Below are 27556 nucleotides of genomic sequence, written 5' to 3' on the forward strand. Positions count from 1 at the left end.
CAGTGTCGTAACTTCTGGATTGGAAGGTCCTCTCTCCCCTCCGATCCCCCCCGTGTCTCTTTCTTCACCCCCATCCCGTCACTCACTACCACTTACTCCCCTCTCCCTCTCTATCTCTTCCCTCCTCTTCTCCGGGCTCTCTCTCTCTCTCTCTCTCCCCCAGGCTCTCTCTCTCCCTCCCCCCATGCCCTCTCTCTCTCTGCCCCAGGCTCTCTCTCTCCCCCCGCAGGCGCTCTCTAGCTCTCCCTCCACCCCTCCCTTCCAAGCTCTCTCTCTCTCTCCCCAAAGCGCTCTCTATCTATCCCCCAGGCGCGCTCTCTCTCTCTCTCCCCCAGACTCTCTTTCTCTCTCTCTCTCTCACTCCCCCAGGCTCTCTCTCTCATACTCTCCCCCAGTCTCTCTCTCTCTCTCACTCTCTCCCCCAGGCACTCTCTCCCCCAGGCTATCTCTATCTCTCCCTCCCCGCCTACCCTCCAGGCTCTCTCTCTCCCCAGTGATCTTTCTCTTTTCCCCCAGGCACTCTCTTTCTCTCTCTCCCCTCTAGGCTCTCACTCTATCCATCCCCCACTCGCCCCCCTCCCCGCCCAGGCACTCTCTCTCTCTCCACTCCCCCCGCCCCGCCCAGTGTCTCTCTCTCTATCTCTTCACCCCCCACCTGGCACTCTCTCTCTCTCTCTCCTCCCACCTCACCAGGCTCTCTCTCTCTCTCTCTCCACTCCCCCCGCCCCGCCCAGTGTCTCTCTCTCTCTCCTCCCACTTCACTAGGCGCTCTCTCTCTCTCTCCACTCCCCCCGCCCCGCCCAGTGTCTCTCTCTCTATCTCTTCACCCCCCCACCAGGCTCTCTCTCTCTCTCTCTCTCCTCCCACCTCACCAGGCTCTCTCTCTCTGCTCCCACTTCACTAGGCGCTCTCTCTCTCTCTCTCCACTCCCCCCGCCCCGCCCAGTGTCTCTCACTCTATCTCTTCACCCCCCCACCAGGCACTCTCTCTCTCTCTCTCTCTCTCCACCCCAGGCTCGCTCTCTCTCTCACCCCCCCCCCACCCCCAGGTGCTCTCTCTCTCTCCCTCTCTCTCTCCCGCCCCGCCCAGTGTCTCTCTCTCTCTCTCCTCCCACTTCACTAGGCTCTCTCTCTCCACTCCCCCCACCCCGCCCAGTGTCTCTCACTCTATCTCTTCACCCTCCCACCTCACCAGGCTCTCTCTCTCTGCTCCCACCTCACCAGGCTCTCTCTCTCTCTCTCTCCACTCCCCCCGCCCCGCCCAGTGTCTCTCTCTCTATCTCTTCACCCCCCACTCGGCACTCTCTCTCTCTCTCTCTCTCTCTCTCCCCCGGTCGCTTGGAGCCCGCGGAGGATTAGAGTCGGTGGTTGCTCGGGGAGCATGGTCGGACTGATTGCATGGTCCTCCTTCCAGTTCGGGGCCACACGTCCGGACCTGGAACTTCCGGTTTGGGCGGGAGGCATCGGGGGCAAAGTCATGACAGGACGCATGTGCAGAATGACAGAAAAAAATGCAGTACAAATAGTCAATCTCTTAACAAATCCCTCCATGGCCATGCCCCTCCCTATCTCTGTAATCTCCTTCAGCCTCACAACCCCCCAAGATGCCTGCACTCCTCAAACTCTGACCAATTGAGCATCCCTGGTTATAACTGCTCAACCATTGGTGCCCGTGCCTGGGCCCCAAGCTCTGGAACTCCCCGCTATACCTCTCTGCCTCTCTTTCCTCCTTTAAGACGCTCCTTAAAACCTACTTTTTTTGAACAAGTCTGCCGCAATTTCTCATGTGGCTCAGTGTCAAATTTGTTTGTTTTATCTTAACACATCCTGTGAAGCACCTTGGGACGTTTTATTATGTTAAAGCCGCTATATAAATACAAGTTGTTGTTGTTGCCCACCTGACAGAACAGACAGGGCCTCGGCTTAACGTCTCATCCAATAGACAGCACCTCCGACAGTGCAGCACTCCCACAACCTTCTGACCCAGAGGCGAGTGTGCTACCCACTGAGCCACAGTTGACACTGAGGAGAGACTGAGTAGATTGGGTCTGTACTCTCAGGAGTTTAGAAGAATGAGAGGTGATCTTGTTGAAACATTTCAGATTCTGAGGGGGAGTGACAGGGTAGATGCTGAGAGGCAGTTTCTCCTGGTTGGAGAGTCGAGAATTAGGGGGCACAGTCTCAGGATAAGCAGGCGACCATTTAAGACTGAGATGAGGAGGAATGTCTTCAGAGGGTTGTGAATTTTTAGAATTCTCTACCCAAAAGGGCTGTGGATGCTGAGTCATTGAGTATATTCAAGGCTGAGATAGATAGAAATTTTAATCCATGGGTTTCAAGGGATGTGGAGATCGGGCAGGAAAGTGGAGTTCAGATCGAAGATCAGCCACGATCTTACTGAATGGAGCAGGCTGGAGGAGCCGAATGGCCGACTCCTGATCCTAATTCTTATGTTATGTGTAGAGACCAAAGAAGCTGAGGTATTTCTCCTTATAGCAGAGAAGGTTAAGGGGAGCATTATTAGAGATGTTCAAAAATGTGTGGGTTTTAATAAGACTAGATAGAGAGAAATTGCTTCCACTGGCAGGAGTGTTGCTAACATAAAAACATAGAAAATAGGTGCAGGAGTAGGCTATTCAGCCCTTAGAGCCTGCACCACCATTCAATATGATCATGGCTGATCATTCACCTCAGTACCCTTTTCCCGCTTTCTCTCCATACCCCTTGATCCCTTATAGCCGTAAGGGCCACACCTAACTCCCTCTTGAATATATCCAATGAATTGGCATCAACGACTCTCTGCGGCAGGGAATTCCACAGATTAACAACTCTCTGAGTGAAGAAGTTTCTCATCTCAATCCTAAATGGCCTACCCCTTATCCTAAGGCTGTGTCCCCTGGTTCTGGACTTCCCCAACATCGGGAACATTCTTCCCGCATCTAACCTGTCCCATCCCATCATAATTTTATACGTTTCTATGAGATTCCCTCTCATCCTTCTAAAGTCCAATGTATAAAGGCCCAGTTGATCCAGTCTCTCCTCATATGTCAGTCCAGCCATCCCTGGAATCAGTCTGGTGAACCTTCGCTGCACTCCCTCAATAGCAAGAACATCCTTCCTCAGATTAGGAGACCAAAACTGAACACAATATTCCAGGTGAGGCCTCACCAAGGCCCTGTACAATTGCAGTAAAACCTCCCTGCTCCTATACTCAAATCCTCTCGCTATGAAGGCCAACATACCATTTGCCTTCTTCACCGCCTGCTGTACCTGCATGCCAACTTTCAATGACTGATGAACCATGACACCCAGGTCTCGTTGCACCTCCCCTTTTCCTAATCTGCCACCATTCAGATAATATTCTGCCTTTGTGTTTTTGCCACCAAAGTGGATAACCACATATTTATCCACATTATACTGCATCTGCCATGCATTTGCCCACTCTCCTAACCTGTCCAAATCACCCTGCAGCCTCTTAGCGTCCTGCTCACAGCTCACACCGCCACCCAGTTTAGTGTCATCTGCAAACTTGGAGATATTACACTCAATTCCTTCATCCAAATCATTAATATATATTGTAAAGAGATGGGGTCCCAGCACTGAGCCCTGCGGTACTCCACTAGTTACTGCCTCCCATTCCAAAAAGGACCCGTTTATCCTGACTCTCTGCTTCCTGCCTGCCAACCAATTCTCTATCCACACCAGTACATTAGCCCCAATAACATGTACCTTGATCTTGTACACCAATCTCTTATGTGGGACCTTGTCAAAGGCCTTTTGAAAGTCCAAATACACCACATCCACTGGACACAGGGAATAGACAAAAAAGGTCATGGGAGATGAGGAACAATCTTTTTGAGTTGTCAGGATCTGTAACGGACTACCTGACAGAGTGGTGGAAGCAGCTTCAATAGTCACTTTCAGAAGGGAATTGGATATATACTTGAAAAGGAAAAAATTGCAGGGCTATGGGGAAGAGTAGGGGAGTGGGACTGATTGGATAGCTCTGCAAAGAGACAGCACAGACATGATGGTCCAAATGGCCTCCTACTGTGCTGTGTGATTCTATGATCATTGACTGACTGTGACTTTTATTTTGTAATAGGGGATAGAGAGCAATGAAAGATTCAGGTGTAACTAAGTTTGTACAGGCTTTACCGGTTCCCAGTATCCCGACCTGGACAGTAGTTGAGGCGGTATCATTGCCCTTAGTACTCTTGGACTGGGAAGGGGTGAATTCAGCAAGTGATCCCTCTCCTGATCCCTCTACAGTGACTCTTTGGTGTGTCAATTATCCTCAGTCACTAGCACTGTTGTCTCTGAGACAAAGGATGTTCCCACACAATAGGCACTGAGGTCAGGAACTGCTCCCTTAAATATCATCCTGCTACTTTTCAGCTTAAGAAAGAATTGCATCATATCGCCCTTTTGATGTGCTCAGGATGTCCCAAAGTTCTTTAGAGGCAATGACTTACTTTTAGAAGTGCAATCACTGTTGTTTTGTGGCTAATGCAGCAGCACAGTTTGCACACAGCAAGATCCCACAAACAGGAATGAGATAAATGGTCTGGTGATGGGATTGCTCTTGTCCAACTTAACAAGCAGACAAGAAAGACTTGCATTTATATAGTGCCCTTCACGACCAGCGGACATCTCAAAGCACTTTTCAGCCAATGAAGTACTTTTGGAGTGTAGTCACTGCTGTAATGTGGCAAGTCAACTTGTGCACAGCAAGCTCCCACAAACAGCAATGTGATAATGACCAGATAATCTGTTTTTGTTATGTGATTGAGGGATAAATATTGGCCAGGACACAAGGACAAAGTTCAGCACGGTTTGAAAGATGACACCTCTGACAGTGCAGCACTCCCTCAGTACAGCAAATGTTGCAAATGTCTGAAACTTCTGCCCCTATTGTTTCAGGCACCAGCTGTTTGTGATTCTGCCATCCCCATTTGCAACATTTAATCATTCCTGCCTTCCACCCGATCACAGACCGTCCCTTTTGTTCATTCCTCCCCTCTGCCCTTTCCCTGCCTCTGCACCTGCTTCAAACCTGTTACATCTCTGACATTTCCAGTTCTGACAAAGGGTCTCAGACCTGAAACGTTAACTGTTTCTCTCAGCACAGATGCTGCCTGGCCTGCTGAGTGTTTCCAGCATTTTCTGTTTGTGTCCCCTCCCTCATTCTCCCTTCCACACCTTGGTCCCGTCATTCCCCCATTCTCTAACCTTGCTTGACTTGAGACTGCCCAATGCTAGGGAAAATCGACTACTTATTATATACCGGTAGTTAGTATCCATTTTATGAGTTTTATACACATAAATATTTTTTGAATATTGATGTTATCAGAAAGCTGAATAATTGAGCATTTATAAAGACACAATGAGCATCATTGCACTGTTGGGGTCACTGGCAACTCCCAGCCAGCTCCCCTGCTCTTTTATTCAACACTTGCTGTTTAATTTTCTTTCCCCTGTTTAACAAAGTTGATTTTCACGCTGGTTTATAACAATACTTAAAAGGTTATTGATGTACACCTTGTTCCTTGGAGGATTTCACAGACTGAATACATGAACCGTGAAACATTAGACAGTAATCTTTAAATGGACATGCCCTATTGATGATCCCTCACCACTTCTTCCACAGGAGATGGCTCTAAATTCACAAAATTAACATCTTAAGAGCCCTGCTTTAATACTGAAATATCATCATTTGTACTTCCAAAAGAAACTTCGAGATGTTTCAATACACTGACAATTTCTCTTTCTTCCTTCTCCAGCAGGACAACAAGTGCACCGAGATGAGTGCCATCCTTGCCCTCATTGCAATGTTGCATTTACTTCTGCACATTTTCTCCAGAAGCACATCAGAAGACATCCTGAATCCAGTGGGCAGATGTCAGCAGGACAATCTTCTCCAACGAGCACAAAATATCTTTTTCAACGGGAAAGTGGGCAGCGATCGTTTGCACAATCTGTCCAAAGCAGAGAATACAAAAAAATCAGGAGATCTTCACCTACACCAGCGGATCCACACAGGAGAGAGGCCGTATAAGTGCACTGAATGTGGAAAGAGTTTCACAGTGTCAGGGCGCCTCCATGGACACCAGCAGATCCACACCGGAGAGAGGCCGTTTAAATGTAGAGAACAGTAACTAATTTATAATTTTACTGAGTTTGAATTTTTGTTTCTATTTGAATGGCCTTCAATAATCACTTGATATCTCAAACATTACTCATTTTTGTACTTCTTACCTTTCACTCTTGATAATATTTGTGTGGATTAAGATTGAATATAAGGGTACATTCCATGATTGCTCACTGCCAGTGAGGGTTGGGGATTTGGGGCGATGGTGTTGTCGTCTAATGTTTGATCCTCTCGCTCTAAAATTGTATCTTCCACTGGGATTTCAAGATGTTCCTCTGATATAAACTGCAGCAACTGCAGAATGTGTTTAATCTCCGAGAGTCTTTGTCCCACTGAGCTGTCACAGCCCCTTTATTCTGATGGTGACAGATCGCTGGGATCGACGCTGTCTTTCTGCAGTCTGGTTAGATCTGTGTTGGTAAAGTTGGCCATCACAATATATACTGTGGGCGAAATTCATGCCCATCTGAAACGGGTCGCCCCTCCTGTTTTTTTGTGTTTTCCAATGGATGCAGTGGCCCAACTTGCGAATTTCAGCTCTTTGTTGTTTTTTTCGAGCGGGGCAGAAGTCGGTCATAATGGGGTTGGAAATGGGGGCGGGAACGGAGTCTCCGTTACTGTCAGTCATCAGCATCGGGCTGGTGACGTCATCTCGCTGTGCGTCACATCTCTCCCCTTCAGTTAAAGGGGAGGGCCGCTGCGAGCTCGGCATCTTTTTAAGTTGGGTCCACTGGGCCCACCAGGGAGGGTTTCGGCCTGGTCAGTGGTCTGGTACCCGAGAGCGGGTGCAAGGCTGCCTGCTGGCGGGTTGGCCGAACCTGGGGGTACAATTTTCGGACCGATCTAGCAGTCGGCCGGGGAAAAACATAAAATGGTGGCCGTGGCAGTGCGCCCTCCCCTTTAATGGTGGCCGCGCCGCAATTTGAAACACAGTGCACTGACAGAAAAAGCTGTCGAGGGCACCGACCGGGGGCCGGAAGACTTTCTCACCTGAATTTTGCATCTGGGGCGGGACATCGGTGTTGTGCCCTTTGATGACGCACTTCGGAGGCTTCGGCAGCAGCGGGGCGGAAGAAGGGGGGAGCAGGATGGATATGGTCACCGCCGGAAAAATCCCGAGGAGAATTTTGTGAGCGGCGGACAATCGACCAAAAATTGGCGGCCATTCGACACCACCACATGGCCACCGCTTTCCAGCGGGCAGAGGCCTTATCGGGAGGCTGAATTTCAGACCCACTCTGGAAACAATTTTTCAGTCGCTATATTTATTAACAATGAGAATTTGTGAACAGATGTTCAGTAAAATGCTGTTATTGGAGTTTTCAAACTTTATGAAAGTGACGAGAAAAGATTAAGCAGAAGCTGAATTTGAAAATTGAAATGTTGGATGTGTTGAAACGTGTAATTTATTGAACACAGGCTCGACAGACTGAAATGTGCTTTAGTTTGTATTATTCTGTATTGTATTTAAAATGTTTCCATGCAAACTGATTGACCTATGTCTACATTGTCCCAGTAAAATCTGTGTTGTTGTACAGTGTTATTCGAATATTATTAAACAAGCAAATTGTGATCAGATTAATTGTCATTGAGCAGTTTATTTAATGTTAATATACTTTAGCCTCTAGCCGGCTATAGATAGCGATCGAGGGCACAAAATTGTGCTTTGTAAGTCTGAGGCGGTGTTAAAGTGACGAGACGGTTGTGTAATACAACGGCAGGAAAGGATTTACCGTCCGAATAAACTCCGAAAGATCAATGCAACTTACGGGTCTCCGATATCATGTTAACCGAAAGTGAAAGGTGAGCGATTTAGGTCGAGCATTTGATCAGTGCCTTCAGTTCACTAAATACAACCAAATACAGGCAGCAATGGGCATCAGTGGCCAAGCCCTGGGTCCCGGAGCACCCCTCCCCAATACAGACAGTGCTGAGTGAACGCAGGCTGCAAACATAAGAGCCCAGAAGTGTCGGATGTCACCGGCACAAAAGCGACGCTCTGACCCGAGCTCGGAGATACCCGAACATGACGGTGAGTTTTGGTGCCGAAGTAACGCTGAACAAAACTCAAAGTAAAAGCGAATGTTTCACTCGGTTACAACTGGTGTCACCTCACTCCGAGTAACACTGTGGGCCGGGAGTTTGAGCAAATGACTATCGTCTGCTGGATTATATATAAATATATATTATAGAGTATGATGAATAATCATTAATTACTGCACTATTTCCTACAACAAAACTCCGGTCATTTTCATCAATTGCCTCAAAGTAATCGAGCAATAAAAGTAGTGAGAGAAAGGGCACTATGTAAATGACTGGATACACACAACAACTTGCATTTGTATAGTGCCTTTAATGTAGTAAAACATCCCGTGGGGCAAAATGATAGAAGAGCTTCCCTCCCCCTTCAGACCAGCAGAGAAGACTTGTGTCTTGTTGGACGCTGGAGTTCAGAGTCGACCGTTTTCCTCGTCCTGATAATTAAAAATAACATGATTGGGATTTTTTGGGACTGAGCAGCTGAACCTTCCCCATCTCAAGTTGTAAACAATCCATTGATGCAGCATTTTCTCTCTGGTTTCCATTTCAAATCTCCCAGCACCTTACCTCCGATTTGCTCTTCTCAGACATGGCCTTGTCCTCTTCAGTACCTTCCCTGTCACTCTTAGTTTGCCTCCCTTCCTGAGCTTGGCCACCTTATTCACTCAACTTTGCCCCAATGTTTGTGCCCTTGTGGAGCCCTGAGTCTGTTCAATGGTTGTGCCCCAGGTCTGTTATTTGTGGCTTTTGTGTGAGGTGATGGGCTACAAGTCACCCTGCCAGCTCCTGTCTCCTCAGGATATTTTGCTCCTTTTCTTGTCATAAATAAATTATTGACCCAATGACCAAACTCTGAAATACAATTTATGACCTGAATATCCCTCACACGGTTGACAATCCGCCCGTGCAGCCGCACACCACCTTCCCCCTCCTGCAGCCTCCCACTTTCTGCCCGTTGCCCGGCGATGCCGCCTCTATTTCATAGTTTAGACATTGGGTCAATAATTTATTTCTGACAAGAAAAAAAAAATATCCTGAGGAGAGACAGGAGCTGGCAGGGTTACTTTTAGTCACACACTCGGGTCGTCTTACTCTCAGGGAAAGTCACAACAAAACAGCGCTTCACATATTAGTGCAGCCAAACTAAACACTGCTGCTGAGAGCAAAGGATTTCACTCACATTGCGCTTCACTTTAGTCCGGCACCTCACACAAAAGCCACAAATAACAGACCTGGGGCACAACCATTGAACAGACTCAGGGCTCGACAAGGGCACAAACATTGGGGCAAAGTTGAGTGAATAAGGTGGCCAAGCTCAGGAAGGGAGAGCAAACTAAGAGTGACAGGGAAGGTACTGAAGAGGACAAGGCTATGTCTGAGAAGAACAAATCGGAGGTAACTATTCACAACCCAGGTGTTATATTTGACCCTGAAATGAGTTTCCGGCCACATATCTGCAGTATAACTGAAACCGCCTATTTCCACCTCCGTAACATCGCCCGTCTCCACCCTGCCTCAGCTCATCTGCTGCTGAAACCCTCATCCCTGCCTTTGTTACCTCCAGACTTGACTATTCCGACTCACTCCTGGCTGGCCTCCCACATTCTACCCGACGGAAACTGGAGGTGATCTAAAACTCGGCAGCCCATGTCCTAACTCGCACCAAGTCCCACTCACCCATCACCCCTGTGCCCCGTGTCCTAACTCGCACCAAGTCCCACTCACCCATCACCCCTGTGCTCGCCGACCTACATTGGCTCCCGGTTAAGCAACGCCTTGATTTCAAAATTCTCATCCTTGTTTACAAATCCCTCCATGGCCCTCGCCCCTCCCTATCTCTGTAATCTCCAGCCCCACAACCCCCCGAGATGTCTGCACTCCTCTAACTCTGCCCTCCTGACCATCCCTGATTATAATCGCTCCACCATCGGTGGCCGTGCCTTCGGCTGCCTGGGCCCCAAGCTCTGGAACTCGCTCCCTCAACCTCTCCGCCTCTCTACCTCTCTTTCCTCCTTTGAGACACTCCTTAAAACCTACCTCTTTGACCATCTGCTGTAATTTCTTCTTCTCTGGCTCGGTGTCAAATTTATCTCTTGTCTTGGATCACTGCTGTGACGTGCCTTGGGACGTTGTGTTACGTTAAAGATGCTATATAAATAAATGTTGTTGTTGAAAGATGGAGGGAGATTTGAAATGGAAACCAGAAAGAAAATGCTGCATCAATGGGTTGTTTGCAACTTGAGATGGGGAAGGTTCAGCTGCTCAGTCCCAGAAGACCCCAATCACATTAATACTGTCAGTAGGGAGAGGGTGAGTTCCCCAGTGTTTAGATTGGATCATTAACATTAATATTGGTCCATCAAACTTATCCTCCAGTAGAAACTTAAGATTCCCTTTCACAATACCTAACTGTTCAAATTAATTCATTATTTTTTTTTGCCTCTGTCACCCTCCCCAGGCGACCATTTCAGGAACGGATCATTCTTTCTGTGACCTCCCAAAAGATGAGGAGTGATCTGATCGAGATGTTCAAAAAGAAGCCCAGCACCATCTTCTCAAGGCAACTATGGATGGGCATTAAAGATGGTCTTGTCAGCATTGTTCATATCCTGAGTAAAAATTAAAGAGGGAATTGACTAAAAAAGATTTCTAAAACTCATGTTTATCATTGGGGAATACGTAATCAATGGCATCCATTTTAAATTTCAACTCAGCTGTTGTAAAGGTAATCCAGGAAATAATTCTTAATGCAACATGTTGTGGGAATGTGAAACGCACTCCCACAGGAGGCCATTGGTGCAGATTTAATTCAGGTATTTAAAAGGGGAAAGATATTGGGTTGTATGGCTATTAAGTGAATGGAGAAAGTGAGGACAACAAGTTTAAAGGATTAAATCTACTACAATTAACAACATGGTGAAGCTTGCTGAATGGTCTTTTGCTGTGTTCCTTGAAGTTACCAGACTGATCTCGACTATGACGTTGGGGTGAGTGTGGATAATGTCACACTGAGGGGGAGGGATTAGAGGCATTCACTATGGGTGTCCTGGAACAACTGGCTCAAAAACAGCAGTGCCAGAAAACCTGCTGCAAGTTGTTTGACTACAATTAGCTGGGGAATGTTGCATGTGAGCAGAAAAAAGGTGAGGAAACATAGAAAATAGGTGCAGGAGTCAGCCATTCGGCCCTTCGAGCCTGCACCGCCATTCAATGAGTTCATGGCTGAACATGCAACTTCAGTACCTCATTCCTGCTTTCTCGTCATACCCCTTGATCCCCCTTGTAGTAAGGACTACAGTCGTAAGGAAGAATAATTCGGAAGTGGGGTGGTGTGTAGGAGCATTTTAGCCATTTTGTTTTGCCTTCTCAGACACCCTCTGGAGCATGGTAGCACCAACACTGATTGTAGAAGGTCTTGAGACAACTTCCCTTCAAGACCATTCAACATCACGTTGCCATGATATTGATGGCCCCCAATAAAGACTGGCTGTGCCGGCCCATTCAAGTGGTGTGGAGGGTATTCTTTTAAAGATTGGAGTGATCTGACAGCGGAGCTAATCTTACATTTGTAGAGCCTTAGTTTGTGAAGATTACAGATTTAATGCCGAGATGAATCAGAAATTTCACTTATGTCTGCAGTATCTTGAAAAGTTTAAAGACATTGCTGTATATCTTTCCAACGATGATTGGGCAGAGCTCAGTGAGTGGGTAGACATCCGATATAAGAATGTGCAGCAGAACTTTGAAATCATGATTGCAATAGGTTTGTACAAAATCAATTATTTTTTTGTTTTCAACATTTCTCCCTTCCTCTCCTGAACATTCTCATTCACATTGGCAAACAATTCTTCCAATATTACACCCCAGTGGATATTCTGTGCTGTGGTGTAGACATTTTGCCTGGGATGTTCCATCTCACTGCGGCTGGCACACATGAGGAATGTATACCAGGAAATGCAACACCTCCAACCTGTGATTCACTGAACGTTCATTTAATTGCCTTGAATAAAATCCTGTCTGTGTGTTGGTCGGCTTGTGATGTGGGAACAGCATAGCTGATCTGGATCTCCGCTGACTATCAGAACACCTCCTATTGTACCTGCATGTCTTTTCCTACGCCCTTTGTGCAAAAACAATAAATGATTATCATTAAATCCTAAATGAAGAATAAAAACAGGAAATGTTGGAACAAGTGAGGAAATCTCTACATCCCAGATACCATCAAGGACCCTCCTTTCCCTCGGTACTGAGAGTGACCGTCAGCTGTCACAATGTAAATCTCCTTCCTTTCATTCTCCAGTGGGTCCAATGGGGATCAGTGGCATGCTCGTAAAGGCAAACCTGGGAAAACAGGGCTCTTAGAGAGCATGGGACTGAGTGACGTGCTCCCAGCACCCCAGTGTAACATTAAAGGTTCCTTTTCATCCCATCAGTCTGGGCTGGATTTAAATCCAGATGCCATTGACGAAAGAAAAGCCTCTGTGCTGCTCTTAAAACAACAACAATTTGTATTGATATAGTGCCTTTAACGTAGTACAACATCCTTAGGCATTTCACAGGAGTATTATAAGACAAAAAAATTGACACCGAGACACATAATGAGACATTAGGGCAGGTGACCAAAAGCTTGGTCAACGAGGTAGGTTTTAAAGAGCGTCTTAAAGGAGGAAAGAGAGGTCCATCAGAACAAAAGAAGATAATAAATAAGAGCAGGAGTAGGCTATCTGGCCCCTCGAACCCATTCCGCCATTCAATAAGATCATGGCTGATCTGATCTTGGCCTCAACTCCACTTCCCCACTCTCTCCCCATAACCTTTGACTCACTTATCGTTCAAAAATCTATCTATATCCACCTTAAACATATTCAATGACCCAACCTCCACAGCTCTCTGGGGTAGATATTTCCAAAGGTATTCTATCCTCTGAGAGAAGAAATTCTTCCTCGTTTCCGTTTTAAATGGCCGACCCCTTATTCTGCGACTATGCTCCCTAGTTCGAGATTCCCCATGACAGGAAACATCCTCTCTGCATCTACCCTGTCAAGCCCCCTCAGAATGTTATAAAAGGAAAATACTGTGGATGCTGGAATCTGAAATAAAAACAGATAGGGCTAGATTTTCCATTATTTTTGCATGCATACCGCCCACTTAACATCCATTTTAATGCTGCAATGAGGTGCAAAGCCCATATATTGTCCATTTAGCCGCAAAATGGAAAGTGACGCTCATTTCTCGGTCACTTATCGCCGAGTGTTACTTTCGGCATGTACGTAATGCCGATAAAAAATAACACCGTCCGCCCACTTTTTTGGGTGGAAAAATCAGAATGGGCGACACCAACGACCTACTTTCGGCACATAATTAATGCCAAGATTTAATAATACCGCCCAGCCACTGTTTTTTGTCGTAAATATCACATTTGTCGAAACTAATGCTCAGAAAATCGCCCATCCTGACACATCTCGCCGACAATATCTCTTTCCGAAAAAAACTGTGTGAATAAGTTGAACTGACCGGAACTACTCTCAGCGATATGGACAACATTTTCTAAATCACAGATCGAATCATTTAAAAGGCTGCTCTGCTTCAACTTCGGGGGAGATTGGATGTACTCTGGAGTCTTTTGAGGTGATGTGAACATCTGAACAAACATCTTACTGTGGACAATTGGAATTTATTTTTGGTGCCTTAGTTGGGACATTTATTGTTTGTGAACAATCGGTGTAATAGTGATAGCTATTGGAATGGGGCCTGTCATTTCTCAGCCTCTCGATGACCACACACATGATCCAGACTGGAGATGGCAGAAGGTACATTCGACAGCATTATGTGCCCAATGTAAGACGTGCCAGACTGATGAGGACCAGACATTACACTTCCCGCATGTACAGGGAGAACCAGTCTTACCTCAACTTGTCCGACACCACCTGCCTTAGGAGACTACACTTCCACAAGGAGGTTATCAGTGAGATATGTCAGCTGATCAGGGGAGATCTGCAGCCTGCCAGCATCATCAGGACTGTACTGTCCGTCGAGGTCAAGGTCACCGCGGCACTTCTGTTCTATGCGTCGGGTTCCTTTCAGGCCTCAGCTGGTGCCATTTGCACTATATCTCAGCATGCCACACATTGCTGCATTAGACAGGTCACTGAAGCCCTTTGCACACACAGGATGAACTTTCTCAGCTTTCCTATGACCAGGGAAGCTCAGACTGAGATGGCTTTAGGATTCTACCAAATTGCTAACTTCCCCAAGGTGCAGGGAGCATTAGACTGTACGTACATCACGATGCGTGCACTTTTTTAGGATGCAGAGGTTTTTAGGAACTGCAAGGGATTCCACTCCCTGAATGTGCAACTCGTTGTCGACCACCAGCAAATTATTATGGCAGTGAATGCTAAATTTCCGGGCAGCATCCATGATGCTCACATCCTGCATGAGAGCGCTGTATCTGACATGTTTACCAGTCAGCCACAAAGGTCAATGCTGGGTGCTTGCTGACAAAGGATATGGCCTCACCACTTGGCTGATGACACCCCTGCGTAACACCCACACTGAAGCCGAGAAGCGATACAACAAGAGCCACAGATCCACTCGCAATATCATCGAGAAAACAATTGGAGTGCTTAAGCAGCGATTTATATACCTGGACCACTCAGGAGGCGAGCTCCAATACCACCCTGACCAGGTAGCTCAATTCGTGGTGTTGTGCTCCATGCTACACAACTTGGCTATCAGCAGGGGACAAAAATTGTCAGAAGGGTCTGACAGTCCACCTCAGGAGAGAGAGGAAGAGGAGGACGAGGAGATGAACGCTGACTTCAGGCTGACAATGAAACCATGCCCCCGCCCCCCTCTAGATCGCAGGAAAGGGCCTGTGGTGGCTACATAGCTGCAAGACTCTTACGTCAGCAGCTCACAAATGAGTACTTTGCTTGAAAGAATGTTGGTGGTATTTACCAAGCTGCAACACCGCTGGGTGTGCAGGTCATACATCAATGGTGTGCATCACCTTGGTGACAGTTAAAGTTTAAGTTGATTCAAGTTAGGTGTAATTATACCCTTTCATGTTAAGGAATCACCAGTGTGTAATATATTCAAAAGGGAGTTAGATGAGGTCATTACTGCTAGGGGGATCAAGGGGTATGGCGAGAAAGCAGGAATGGGGTACTGAAGTTGAATGTTCAGCCATGAACTCATTGAATGGCGGTGCAGGCTAGAAGGGCCGAATGGCCTACTCCTGCACCTATTTTCTATGTTTCTATCTGAGACAATGCGCAACAAGGTTATGTTAAATAAAAAACATTTAATCCGACCATTTGTCTGAAATCATAAGTATATCCGTAAAAACCAACCCCACCCCACAACAAATTTATCACATTTACATCATTACAATAGTTTCCATTTCCCGCAAAACAGAACACAAATGCAAACCCTTGCTCCGACCCTCCCACCAAAATAGCAGCAGCCACCTAAAAATATGCCCCAGACAACACCTGCGGCCGTGCACCTCACTTCCCTTCTCCCCTCCTGCTTCCCCACCCCACCTCGAGCCCTTCCCCTCCTGACTCCAGCCGCCTGGCCGAGGAGCTCCTCAGGCAATGCTTCAATTGGGGGGGATAACGGCAGAACCGCTGCTTGGATGGATACAGGAGAGGACGGTCCCGATGTGGGAACGTGCTCCGAGCCACAATCAAGATCGTCCTCCTGGCTCTCGTGTCATTGGCAATGTGGGTACGGCACCTTGGGGTGCAGTGCCACGCTCCGGTACCACGGAGAACCCTCTGCCACCACTGTTCCTGGCGAACAGCTCCAGGGTCTCCTCCACCCCTTCCATGTTATATATTATTTGTTGGACAAAAACTCGGTGCCAACTACATTCTTGTTGCTTAGTAGGCTTTTAGCTGCTGGTGAATCTCCCTCCTGTCTCCCACAACAGCCAAACAAGCACACACCACACCCACACACGCTTTCAGTCCCTCTCTGCTCCCTCTCTTTCTGTCTCCTCTTCTGCACATGTAATGATGACCTCCTGATTTCCTGAATCGTGGGAAACGGCGACACTTTACGGCAGAAGATCAGAGAAATTTAACGCTAACGCCCATTTCAGATCGCTCTCGGTAACACTCATTTTTTAAAATGGAAACTAGGGGGTTTGAAAATTGGCGATAATTTGGCGATCTGAAAACCCATATTTACCGCCCACACCGGAAATAACGCCCATTTTTGGGCGATCTGCATTAAAAGTGGGAAATCTAGCCCTCAATGCTGAAAATCTCAGTGGGTCAGGCTGCAGCTGTGGAGAGAAAAACAGAGTTAATGTTAACGAGAGGTGATCGTATCGAAACGTATAAGATCATGAGGGGGCTTGACAAGGTGGATGCAGAGACGATGTTTCCACTGATGGGGGAGACTAGAACTCGGGGGCACAATCTTAGAATAAGGGGCCACCCATTTAAAACAGAGATGAGGAGAAATTTCTTCTCTCAGAGGGTTGTAAATCTGTAGAATTCGCTGCCTCAGAGAGCTGTGGAAGCTGGGATATTGAATCAATTTAAGACAGAAATAGACAGTTTTTTTAAACGATAAGGGGATAAAGGGTTATGGGGAGCGGGCAGGGAAGTCGAGCTGAGTCCATGATCAGATCAGCCATGATCGTATTGAATGGTGGAGCAGGCTCGAGAGGCCATATGACCTACTCCTGTTCCTATTTCTTATGTTCTTATGTTCAGGCCGATGACCTTTCATCAGAACTGAATCTCCTCAGAATCTTACACATTTCAATAAGATCACATTTCAGTCTTCTAAACTCCAATGAGTATAGGTCCACCTTTATTCATATGACAACCCCTTTATCTCTGGAATCAACCTTGTGACCTTCTCTGAACTGCCTTCAATTCAAGTGTATCCCTCCTAAAATAAGGAGACCATTCAGGAAAGATAGAATAAAAGGAAAAGGAGGTGGGGTAGCATTGCTGGTTAAGGAGCAAATTAAGGCAAATTAAGGCAATAGTTCGGAAGGACATTAGCTTGGATGATGTGGAATCTATATGGGTAGAGCTGCAGAATACCAAAGGACAAAAAACGTTAGTGGGAGTTGTGTACAGACCTCCAAACAGTAGTAGTGATGTTGGGGAGGGCATCAAACAGGAAATTAGGGGTGCATGCAATAAAGGTGCAGCAGTTATAATGGGTGACTTTAATATGCACATAGATTGGGTTAACCAAACTGGAAGCAATACGGTAGAGGAGGATTTCCTGGAGTGCATAAGGGATGGTTTTTTAGACCAATATGTCGAGGAACCAACTAGGGGGGAGGCCATCTTAGACTGGGTGTTGTGTAATGAGAGAGGATTAATTAGCAATCTCGTTGTGCGAGGCCCCTTGGGGAAGAGTGACCATAATATGGTGGAATTCTGCATTAGGATGGAGAATGAAACAGTAAATTCAGAGACCATGATCCAGAACTTAAAGAACAGTAACTTTGAAGGTATGAGGCGTGAATTGGCTAGGATAGATTGGCGAATGATACTGAAGGGGTTGACTGTGGATGGGCAATGGCAGACATTTAGAGACCGCATGGATGAACTACAACAATTGTACATTCCTGTCTGTCGTAAAAATAAAAAAGGGAAGGTGGCTCAACCGTGGCTATCAAGGGAAATCAGGGATTGCATTAAAGCCAAGGAAGTGGCATACAAATTGGCCAGAAATAGCAGCGAACCCGGGAACTGGGAGAAATTTAGAACTCAGCAGAGGAGGACAAAGGGTTTGATTAGGGCAGGGAAAATGGAGTACGAGAAGAAGCTTGCAGGGAACATTAAGACGGATTGCAAAAGTTTCTATAGATATGTAAAGAGAAAAAGGTTAGTAAAGACAAACGTAGGTCCCCTGCAGTCAGAATCAGGGGAAGTCATAACGGGGAACAAAGAAATGGCAGACCAATTGAACAAGTACTTTGGTTCGGTATGCACTGAGGAGGACACAAACAACCTTCCGGATATAAAAGGGGTCGGAGGGTCTAGTAAGGAGGAGGAACTGAGGGAAATCCTTATTAGTCGGGAAATTGTGTTGGGGAAATTGATGGGATTGAAGGCCGATAAATCCCCAGGGCCTGATGGACTGCATCCCAGAGTACTTAAGGAGGTGGCCTTGGAAATAGTGGATGCATTGACAGTCATTTTCCAACATTCCATTGACTCTGGATCAGTTCCTATGGAGTGGAGGGTAGCCAATGCAACCCCACTTTTTAAAAAAGGAGGGAGAGAGAAAACAGGGAATTACAGACCGGTCAGCCTGACATCGGTAGTGGGTAAAATGATGGAATCAATTATTAAGGATGTCATAGCAGTGCATTTGGAAAGAGGTAATATGATAGGTCCAAGTCAGCATGGATTTGTGAAAGGGAAATCATGCTTGACAAATCTTCTGGAATTTTTTGAGGATGTTTCCAGTAGAGTGGACAAGGGAGAACCAGTTGATGTGGTATATTTGGACTTTCAGAAGGCTTTCGACAAGGTCCCACACAAGAGATTAATGTGCAAAGTTAAAGCACATGGGATTGGGGGTAGTGTGCTGACATGGATTGAGAACTGGTTGTCAGACAGGAAGCAAAGAGTAGGAGTAAATGGGGACTTTTCAGAATGGCAGGCAGTGACTAGTGGGGTACCGCAAGGTTCTGTGCTGGGGCCCCAGCTGTTTACACTGTACATTAATGATTTAGACGAGGGGATTAAATGTAGTATCTCCAAATTTGCGGATGACACTAAGTTGGGTGGCAGTGTGAGCTGCAAGGAGGATTCTATGAGGCTGCAGAGCGACTTGGATAGGTTAGGTGAGTGGGCAAATGCATGGCAGATGAAGTATAATGTGGATAAATGTGAGGTTATCCACTTTGGTGGTAAAAACAGAGAAACAGACTATTATCTGAATGGTGACAGATTAGGAAAAGGGGAGGTGCAAAGAGACCTGGGTGTCATGGTACATCAGTCATTGAAGGTTGGCATGCAGGTACAGCAGGCGGTTAAGAAAGCAAATGGCATGTTGGCCTTCATAGCGAGGGGATTTGAGTACAAGGGCAGGGAGGTGTTGCTACAATTGTACAGGGCCTTGGTGAGGCCACACCTGGAGTATTGTGTACAGTTTTGGTCTCCTAACCTGAGGAAGGACATTCTTGCTATTGAGGGAGTGCAGCGAAGGTTCACCAGACTGATTCCCGGGATGGCGGGACTGACCTATCAAGAAAGACTGGATCAACTGGGCTTGTATTCACTGGAGTTCAGAAGAATGAGAGGGGACCTCATAGAAACGTTTAAAATTCTGACAGGGTTAGACAGGTTAGATGCAGGAAGAATGTTCCCAATGTTGGGGAAGTCCAGAACCAGGGGACACAGTCTAAGGATAAGGGGGAAGCCATTTAGGACCGAGATGAGGAGGAATTTCTTCACCCAGAGAGTGGTGAACCTGTGGAATTCTCTACCACAGAAAGTTGTTGAGGCCAATTCACTAAATATATTCAAAAAGGAGTTAGATGAAGTCCTTACTACTAGGGGAATCAAGGGGTATGGTGAGAAAGCAGGAATGGGGTACTGAAGTTGCATGTTCAGCCATGAACTCATTGAATGGCAGTGCAGGCTAGAAGGGCCGAATGGCCTACTCCTGCACCTATTTTCTATGTTTCTAATACTGTATGCAGTACTCCAGCTGTGGTCTCACCAACACCCTGTACAATTGTAGCAGGACTTCCTTACTCTTATACTCCATGCCCCTTGCAATAAAGACCAACATTCCATTTGCTTTCCTAATTAATTGCTGTACCTGCATGATAACATTTTGAGTTTCATGTACAAGAACCCCCCCCAGACCCCTCTGTACCACCGTATTTTGCAATCTCTCCCCATTTAAATAATCATTTACTTTTTTATTTTTTCTAGCAAAATGGATGACCTCACAGTTTCCCACATTATACTCCATCTGTCAAATTTTTGCCCACTCACTGTGCCTATCGATATCCCTTTGCATATTGTTTGGATCTTACAACTTCTGTCAGGTAGAGTCAGCATGGATTTATGAAGGGGAAGTCATGTTTGACAAATTTGCTGGAGTTCTTTGAGGATGTAACAAACAGGATGGATAAAGGGGAACCAGTGGATGTGGTGTATTTCGACTTCCAGAAGGCATTTGACAAGGTGCCACATAAAAGGTTACTACACAAGATAAAAGTTCACGAAGTTGGGGGTAATATATTAGCATGGATAGAGGATTGGCCAACTAACAGACAACAGAGAGTCGGGATAAATGGTTCATTCTCTGGTTGGCAACCAGTAACTAGTGGGGTGCCGCAGGGATCAGTGCTGGGACCCCAACTATTTACAATCTATATTAACGACTTGTTAGAAGGGACCGAGTGTAACGTAGCCAGGTTTGCTGATGATACAAAGATGGGAGGAAAAGCAATGTGTGAGGAGGACACAAAAAATCTGCAAAAGGACATAGACAAGCTAAGTGAATGGGAAAAAAATTGGCAGATGGAGGATAACGTTGGAAAGTGTGAGGTCATGCACTTTGGCAGAAAAAAAATCAAAGAGCAAGTTATTATTTAAATGGAGAAAGATTGCAAAGTGCCGCAGTACAGCGGACCTGGGGGTACTTGTGCATAAAACACAAAAGGATAGTATGCAGGTACAGCAAGTGATCAGGGAGGTATCAGGTGAATGGTATCTTGGCCTTTATTGCAAAGGAGATGGAGTATAAAAGCAGGGACTATAGTTATATAAGGTATTGGTGAGGCCACACCTGGAATATTGCGTGCAGTTTTGGTTACCATATTTAAGAAAGGATATACTTGCTTTGGAGGCAGTTCAGAGAAGGTTCACTAGGTTGATTCAGGGAATGAGGGGGTTGACTTATGAAGAAAGGTTGAGCAGGTTGGGTCTCTACTCATTGGAATTCAGAAGAATGAGAGGTGATCTTATCGAAATGTATAAGATTATGAGGGGGCTTGACAAGTTGGATGTAGAGAGAATGTTTCCACTGATGGGGGAGACTAGAACTCGGGGGCACAATCTTAGAATAAGGGGCCACCCATTTAAAACAGAGATGAGGCAAAATTTCCTCTCTCAGAGGGCTGTAAATCTGTGGAATTCGCTGCCTCAGAGAGCTGTGGAAGCTGGGACATTGAATAAATTTAAGACAGAAATAGACAGTTTCTTAAAAAATAAGGGGATAAGGGGTTATGGGGAGCGGGCAGGGAAGTTGGGCTGAGTCCATGATCAGATCAGCCATGATCTTATTGAATGGTGGATCAGGCTCGAGGGGCCTTATGGCCTACTCCTGTTCCTATTTCTTATGTTCTTATTAACTTGCTTTCCCACCCACCTTTGTATAATCAGAAAATTTGGCTACATTACACTTGGTCCCTTTATCCAAGTCATTAATATAGATTGTAAATAGTTGAGGACCCAGCACTGATCCCTGTGGCACTCCATTAGTTATAGATTGCCAACCTAAAAATGACCCATTTATCCCAACTCTCTGTTTTCTGTTCATTAGCCAATCCTCTATTCATGCTAATTTATTAGCCTCAACCGGGTGAGCTCTTATCTTGTGCAGTAACCTTTTATGTGGCACCTTATCGAATGCCTTCTGGAAATTGAAGTACGCAACATCTACTGGTTCCCCTTTATCCACCCTGATAATAACATCCTCAAAGAACTCCAGTAAATTTGTCAAACATGATTTCCCTTTCATAAAACTGTGTTAACTCTGCTTGACTGCATTATGATTTTCTAAATGTCCTACTTCTACTTCCTTAATAATGGTCTCTAGTATTTTCCCAATGACAGATGTTAGGTGAACTAGTTCATGATTTCCTGCTTTCTGTCTCCCTCCTTTCTTAAATAGGGGCATGACATTTGTGGTTTTCCAATCTGCTGGGACCTCTCCAGAATCCAGGGAATTTTGCTCGATTACAACCAAGGTAGAGACACAGAGCGGTTTAGGCAGTGAATTCCAGAGCTTAGGGCCTAGCTAACAGAAGACACGGCCACCAATGGTCGAGCCATTATAATTAGGGATGCTCAAGAGGGCAGAATTAGAAGAGCGCAGATATCTCGGGGTGGGGGGAGGGCTTGTGGGGCTGGAGGAGATTACAGAGATAGGGAGGGGCGAGGCCATGGAGGGATTTGACAATAAGAATGAGAATTTTGAAATTGAGACATTGATAAACCCGGAGTCAATGTAGGTGCTGGCTGAACGGATCTTGGTGCGTGTTAGGACAAGAGCAGCCGAATTATGGATGACCCCAAGTCTACACTGGGTAGAATGTGGGAGGCCAGACAGGGGTACATTGTAATAGTCAAGTCTAGAGGTAACAAAGGCATGGATGAGGGTTTCTGCAGTGGATGAGCTGAGGCAAGGGCGGAAATGGGCGATGTTACAGAGGTGAAATAGGCAGTCTTAGTTATGCTGCGGATATGTGGTCGAAAGCTCATTTCAGGGTCAAAAATGACACCAAGGTTGCCTACAGGATGGTTCAGTCTCAGACAGAAGTTGTGGAGAGGATTGGAGTCGGTGTCGAGGGAACGGAGTTTGTGGCGGGGACTGAAAAAACGGCTTTGGTCTTCCCAATATTTAATTGTAGAAATGTTCTGCTCATTGAGAACTGGATGTGGGACAAGCAGTCTGGAAATTCAGGGACCATGGAAGGGTCGAGAGAAGTGGTATTGAGGTAGAGCTGGGTGTCATCAGCCTACATGTGGAAACTGACGCTGTGTTTTCCGATGATGTCGCCAAGGGGCAATATGTAAATGAGAAATAGGAGGGGCCAAGGATAGATCCTTGGGGAACACCAGAGGTAACGATGTGGGGGTGGGAAGAGAAGCCATTGCAGGTGATTCTCTGGCTACGATTAGATCGATAAGGATGGACCCAGGCGAGTGCAGTCCCACCCAGCTGGACGACGGTGGGGAGGTGTTGGAGGAGGATGGAGTGGTTAACCGTATCAAAAGCTGCAGTCAGGTCAAGAAAGACGAGGAGGATATCTGACCTTATTCTAAAATGGTTCGATTCAACAGATGCCTTACATCAGTAAGTGAAGCCCAATTAAATACAGGCAATCATCAACTGTAGACGATGGAATATTTTAATTTTCACAGGACTGAAGGTACCAAAGCCACATTCATGTCAAGACCCAGCAGGGGGCATACCCTGTGTGTGTGAATCTAGTGACTCGGATAAGGATTGGACACTGAAACTTCTTGTGAAAAACCCACCACGTAAATTGGATGTGTTTTCTTTGTTAAAGTATTAAATGTGTTTTTTTTACCACCCTGATTATAACCAGTCTGCCCAGCTGTAAGTAAACAATTACTGTCAAGAGGCCATTACTTTGAAGGTTTGGAGAGTTGGAAAGATAAGTAAATTGTTTGACCACATTTAACCTGATATATATAATGTCAGTTTTATTTTTCTAATTTTAACTGCATAATGTGTTGATTCTTCTTTGGTCTGGAATACACGAGATATTCTTGAAATCGTCAGTTGGTAACATAAATAAACTGCAATCTGAGATTATCTCAATCAGCACTGTTGTGTTACTTTTCTTTCAAGAGATGAGAATCTTTAAGCCGCACTTTAACAATGAAGCTACCAAGAAGACTACGAAAGAGAATACCAGAAAGGTAATTCAGTGTGAACAGTAATTCTGATCACACTAAGTGTCGAGATGGAAATAAACTGCGAGATATTCACAGCCGGCCTGTCAGTATCTGAAGGATATATTGACACAGGATCCCACTCACACATTAACCAGATATTCACAGCAGGTCTGTCAGTATCTGAAGGATATAGTGATACAGGATCCCACTCACACATTAACCAGATATTCACAGCCGACCTGTCAGTATCTGAAGGATATAGTGATACAGGGTCCCACTCACACATTAACCAGATATTCACATCAGTCCTGTCAGTATCTGAAGGATATATTGACACAGGATCCCACTCACACATTAACCAGATATTCACAGCAGGTCTGTCAGTATCTGAAGGATATAGTGATACAGGATCCCACTCACACATTAACCAGATATTCACAGCCGACCTGTCAGTATCTGAAGGATATAGTGATACAGGGTCCCACTCACACATTAACCAGATATTCACATCAGTCCTGTCAGTATCTGAAGGATATATTGATACAGGATCCCACTCACACATTAACCAGATATTCACAGCCGACCTGTCAGTATCTGAAGGATATAGTGATACAGGGTCCCACTCACACATTAACCAGATATTCACATCAGTCCTGTCAGTATCTGAAGGATATATTGATACAGGATCCCACTCACACATTAACCAGATATTCACAGCAGGCCTGTCAGTATCTGAAGGATATAGTGATACAGGGTCCCACTCACACATAAACCAGATATTCACATCAGGCCTGTCAGTATCTGAAGGATATATTGATACAGGATCCCACTCACACATTAACCGTTCTTTCTCCTTCACACTGGAATTGAACTGCTACACACTGCCAGCATTTTCTGTCTTTATCTCAGATTTCTAGCAACACATTTTTCTTTTCAATTTTGCGACATGAATGCTCAATTTGTGGCCCCCTGACCCTGGCAACTTGGTTCTATTGATATTTCCGATTTGCTTATTTGTCCTAATTGAATTTGATTGCCTGGAGATTTAGAAAGGGATCTTCTTAATGCTGTTGGTGGATCAATCCTCCATCAGCATCCCAAACTCTGAATATCAGCAGCTTGCTATCTCTGCAATTTCATCGGAACATGGATAAACTTTATATGTTGCCCATGAGGCCCCATAATATGGATCTAACTGGTTCACAAAGACAACATTTCTTGGGCACTGCTGACTAAGATCTCAAGGTGTCTACAAGGTGTCTTGTGCAGCTACAGGGAGAAGGCAAAAAAGAAGTAGAAAGAAACAGAAAGGTGACGTCACAGCCAAGGGGGTAAATGATTGGCTGGTGATTGGTGAGTAGTTTTTCTTTTTTCTCTTCGATAACAGTGAGTAAACTTTCGCATTGTTGTTGCCAATTTAAGTGTATCGAAGGGTAAAGTCATGGCAGGAGAGCTCGGTCACGTGATATGCTCCTCCTGTACCATGTGGGAACTCAGGGACACTTCCAGTGTCCCTGGCGACTACGTGTGCGGGAAGTGAATCCGCCTCCAGCTCCTGACGGTCCGCGTTGCGGAATTGGAGCTGAGGGTGGATTCACTCTGAAGCATCCACGATCCTGAGAATGACGTGAGTAGCACGTGTAGCGAGTTGGTCTTACCGCAGGTGAAGGGTCCACAGCCAGCTAGGGAATGGAAGACCAACAGGAAGAGCAGTGCAAGGAAGGTAGTGCAGGGGTCCCCTGCGGTCATCCCCCTGCAAAACAGATACACCGCTTTGAGTACTGTTGGGGGTAGATGACTCATCAGGGGAGGGCAGCAGCAGCCAAGTTCATGGCACCATGGTGGCTCTGCTGCACAGGAGGGCAGGAAAAAGAGTGGGAGAGCGATAGTGATGGGGATTCGATTGTAAGGGGAATAGATAGGCGTTTCTGCGGCCGCAACCGAGACTCCAGGATGGTATGTTGCCTCCCTGGTGCAAGGGTCAAGGATGTCTCGGAGCGGGTACAGGACATTCTGAAAAGGGAGGGTGAACAGCCAGTTGTCGTGGTGCACATTGGTAAAAAAAGGGATGAGGTCCTACAAGACGAATTTAAGGAGCTAGGAGCTAAATTAAAATGTAGGACCTCAAAAGTAGTAATCTCAGGATTGCTACCAGTGCCACGTGCTAGTCAGAGTAGGAATCGCAGGATAGCTCAGATGAATACGTGGCTTGAGCAGTGGTGCAGCAGGGAGGGATTCAAATTCCTGGGGCATTGGAACTGGTTCTGGGGGAGGTGGGACCAGTACAAACCGGACGGTCTGCACCTGGGCAGGACCGGAACCAATGTCCTAGGGGGAGTGTTTGCTAGTGCTGTTGGGGAGGAGTTAAACTAATATGGCAGGGGGATGGGAACCAATGCAGGGAGACAGAGGGAAACAAAAAGGAGACAAAAGCAAAAGACAGAAAGGAGATGAGTAAAAGTGGAGGGCAGAGAAACCCAAGGCAAAAAACAAAAAGGGCCACTGAATAGAAAGGGGCTGCAGGAGGGGTCAAAACTAAAAATCATGGTTTAAAAACTAGTATTAAAACACTCTACCTAAACGCACGCAGCATTCGAAATAAAGTAAATGAGTTGACGGCACAAATCATTACAAATGGGTATGATTTGGTGGCCATTACAGAAACGTGGTTGCAGGGTGGCCAAGACTGGGAATTAAACATACTGACGATTCAGAAAGATAGACAAGAAGGGAAAGGAGATGGGGTAGCTCTCTTAATAAAGGATGATATCAGGGCAGTTGTGAGAGACGATATTGGCTCTAATGAACAAAATGTTGAATCATTGTGGGTGGAGATTAGAGATAGTAAGGGGAAAAAGTCACTGGTGGGTGTAATTTATAGGCCCCCAAATAATAACTTCACGGTGGGGCAGGCAATAATCAAGGGAATAATGGAGGCATGTGAAAAAGGAACAGCAGTAATCATGGGGGATTTTAACCTACATATCGATTGGTCAAATCAAATCGCACGGGGTAGCCTGGAGGAGGAATTCATAGAATTCATACGGGATTGTTTCTTAGAACAGTATGTTACAGAAACTACAAGGGAGCAAGCTATCTTAGATCTGGTCCTGTGTAATGAGACAGGAATAATAAACGATCTCCTCGTAAAAGATCCTCTCGGAATGAGTGATCACAGTATGGTTGAATTTGTATTATAGATTGAGGATGAGGAAGTAGTGTCTCAAACGAGCGTACTATGCTTAAACAAAGGGGACCACAGTGGGATGAGGGCAGAGTTGGCTAAAGTAGACTGGAAACACAGACTAAACGGTGGCACAATTGAGGAACAGTGGATAACTTTTAAGGAGCTCTTTCATAGTGCTCAACAAAAATATATTCCAGTGAAAAAGAAGGGCGGTAAGAGAAGGGATAACCAGCCGTGGATAACCAAGGAAATAAAGGAGAGTATCAAATTAAAAACCAATGCGTATAAGGTGGCCAAGGTTAGTGGGAAAATAGAAGATTGGGAAAATTTTAAACGGTAGCAAAGAATGACTAAGAAAGCAATAAAGAAAGAAAAGATAGATTACGAAGGTAAACTTGCGCAAAACATAAAAACGGATAGTAAAAGCTTTTACCGATATAGAAAACGGAAGAGAGTGACAAAAGTAAATGTTGATCCCTGAGAAGATGAGAAGGGGGATTTAATAATGGAAAATGTGGAAATG

General features: G+C 45.8%; 1 protein-coding gene and 1 long non-coding RNA gene across 2 annotated transcripts in view; both read left to right on the forward strand.

Annotated features, from left to right (window-relative positions):
- LOC139240785 (zinc finger protein 419-like) overlaps positions 1-27556 on the forward strand; it is a 70393-nt gene that overhangs the window by 28002 nt on the left and 14835 nt on the right. Inside the window, exons 7-9 of the mRNA XM_070869261.1 lie at positions 5783-6153; positions 11763-11953; positions 23800-23870. Coding sequence (XP_070725362.1) covers positions 5783-6153; positions 11763-11953; positions 23800-23870 — 633 coding nt within the window. The remainder of the gene's footprint in view (positions 1-5782; positions 6154-11762; positions 11954-23799; positions 23871-27556) is intronic.
- Positions 7872-10836, forward strand: LOC139240830 (uncharacterized). The gene is made up of 2 exons (XR_011588744.1): positions 7872-8182; positions 10649-10836. It is a non-coding gene; the product is annotated as an uncharacterized lncRNA (long non-coding RNA).

Source organism: Pristiophorus japonicus, chromosome X (genome assembly GCF_044704955.1).
Source record: "Pristiophorus japonicus isolate sPriJap1 chromosome X, sPriJap1.hap1, whole genome shotgun sequence".
Taxonomy (NCBI): Eukaryota; Metazoa; Chordata; class Chondrichthyes; family Pristiophoridae; genus Pristiophorus; species Pristiophorus japonicus.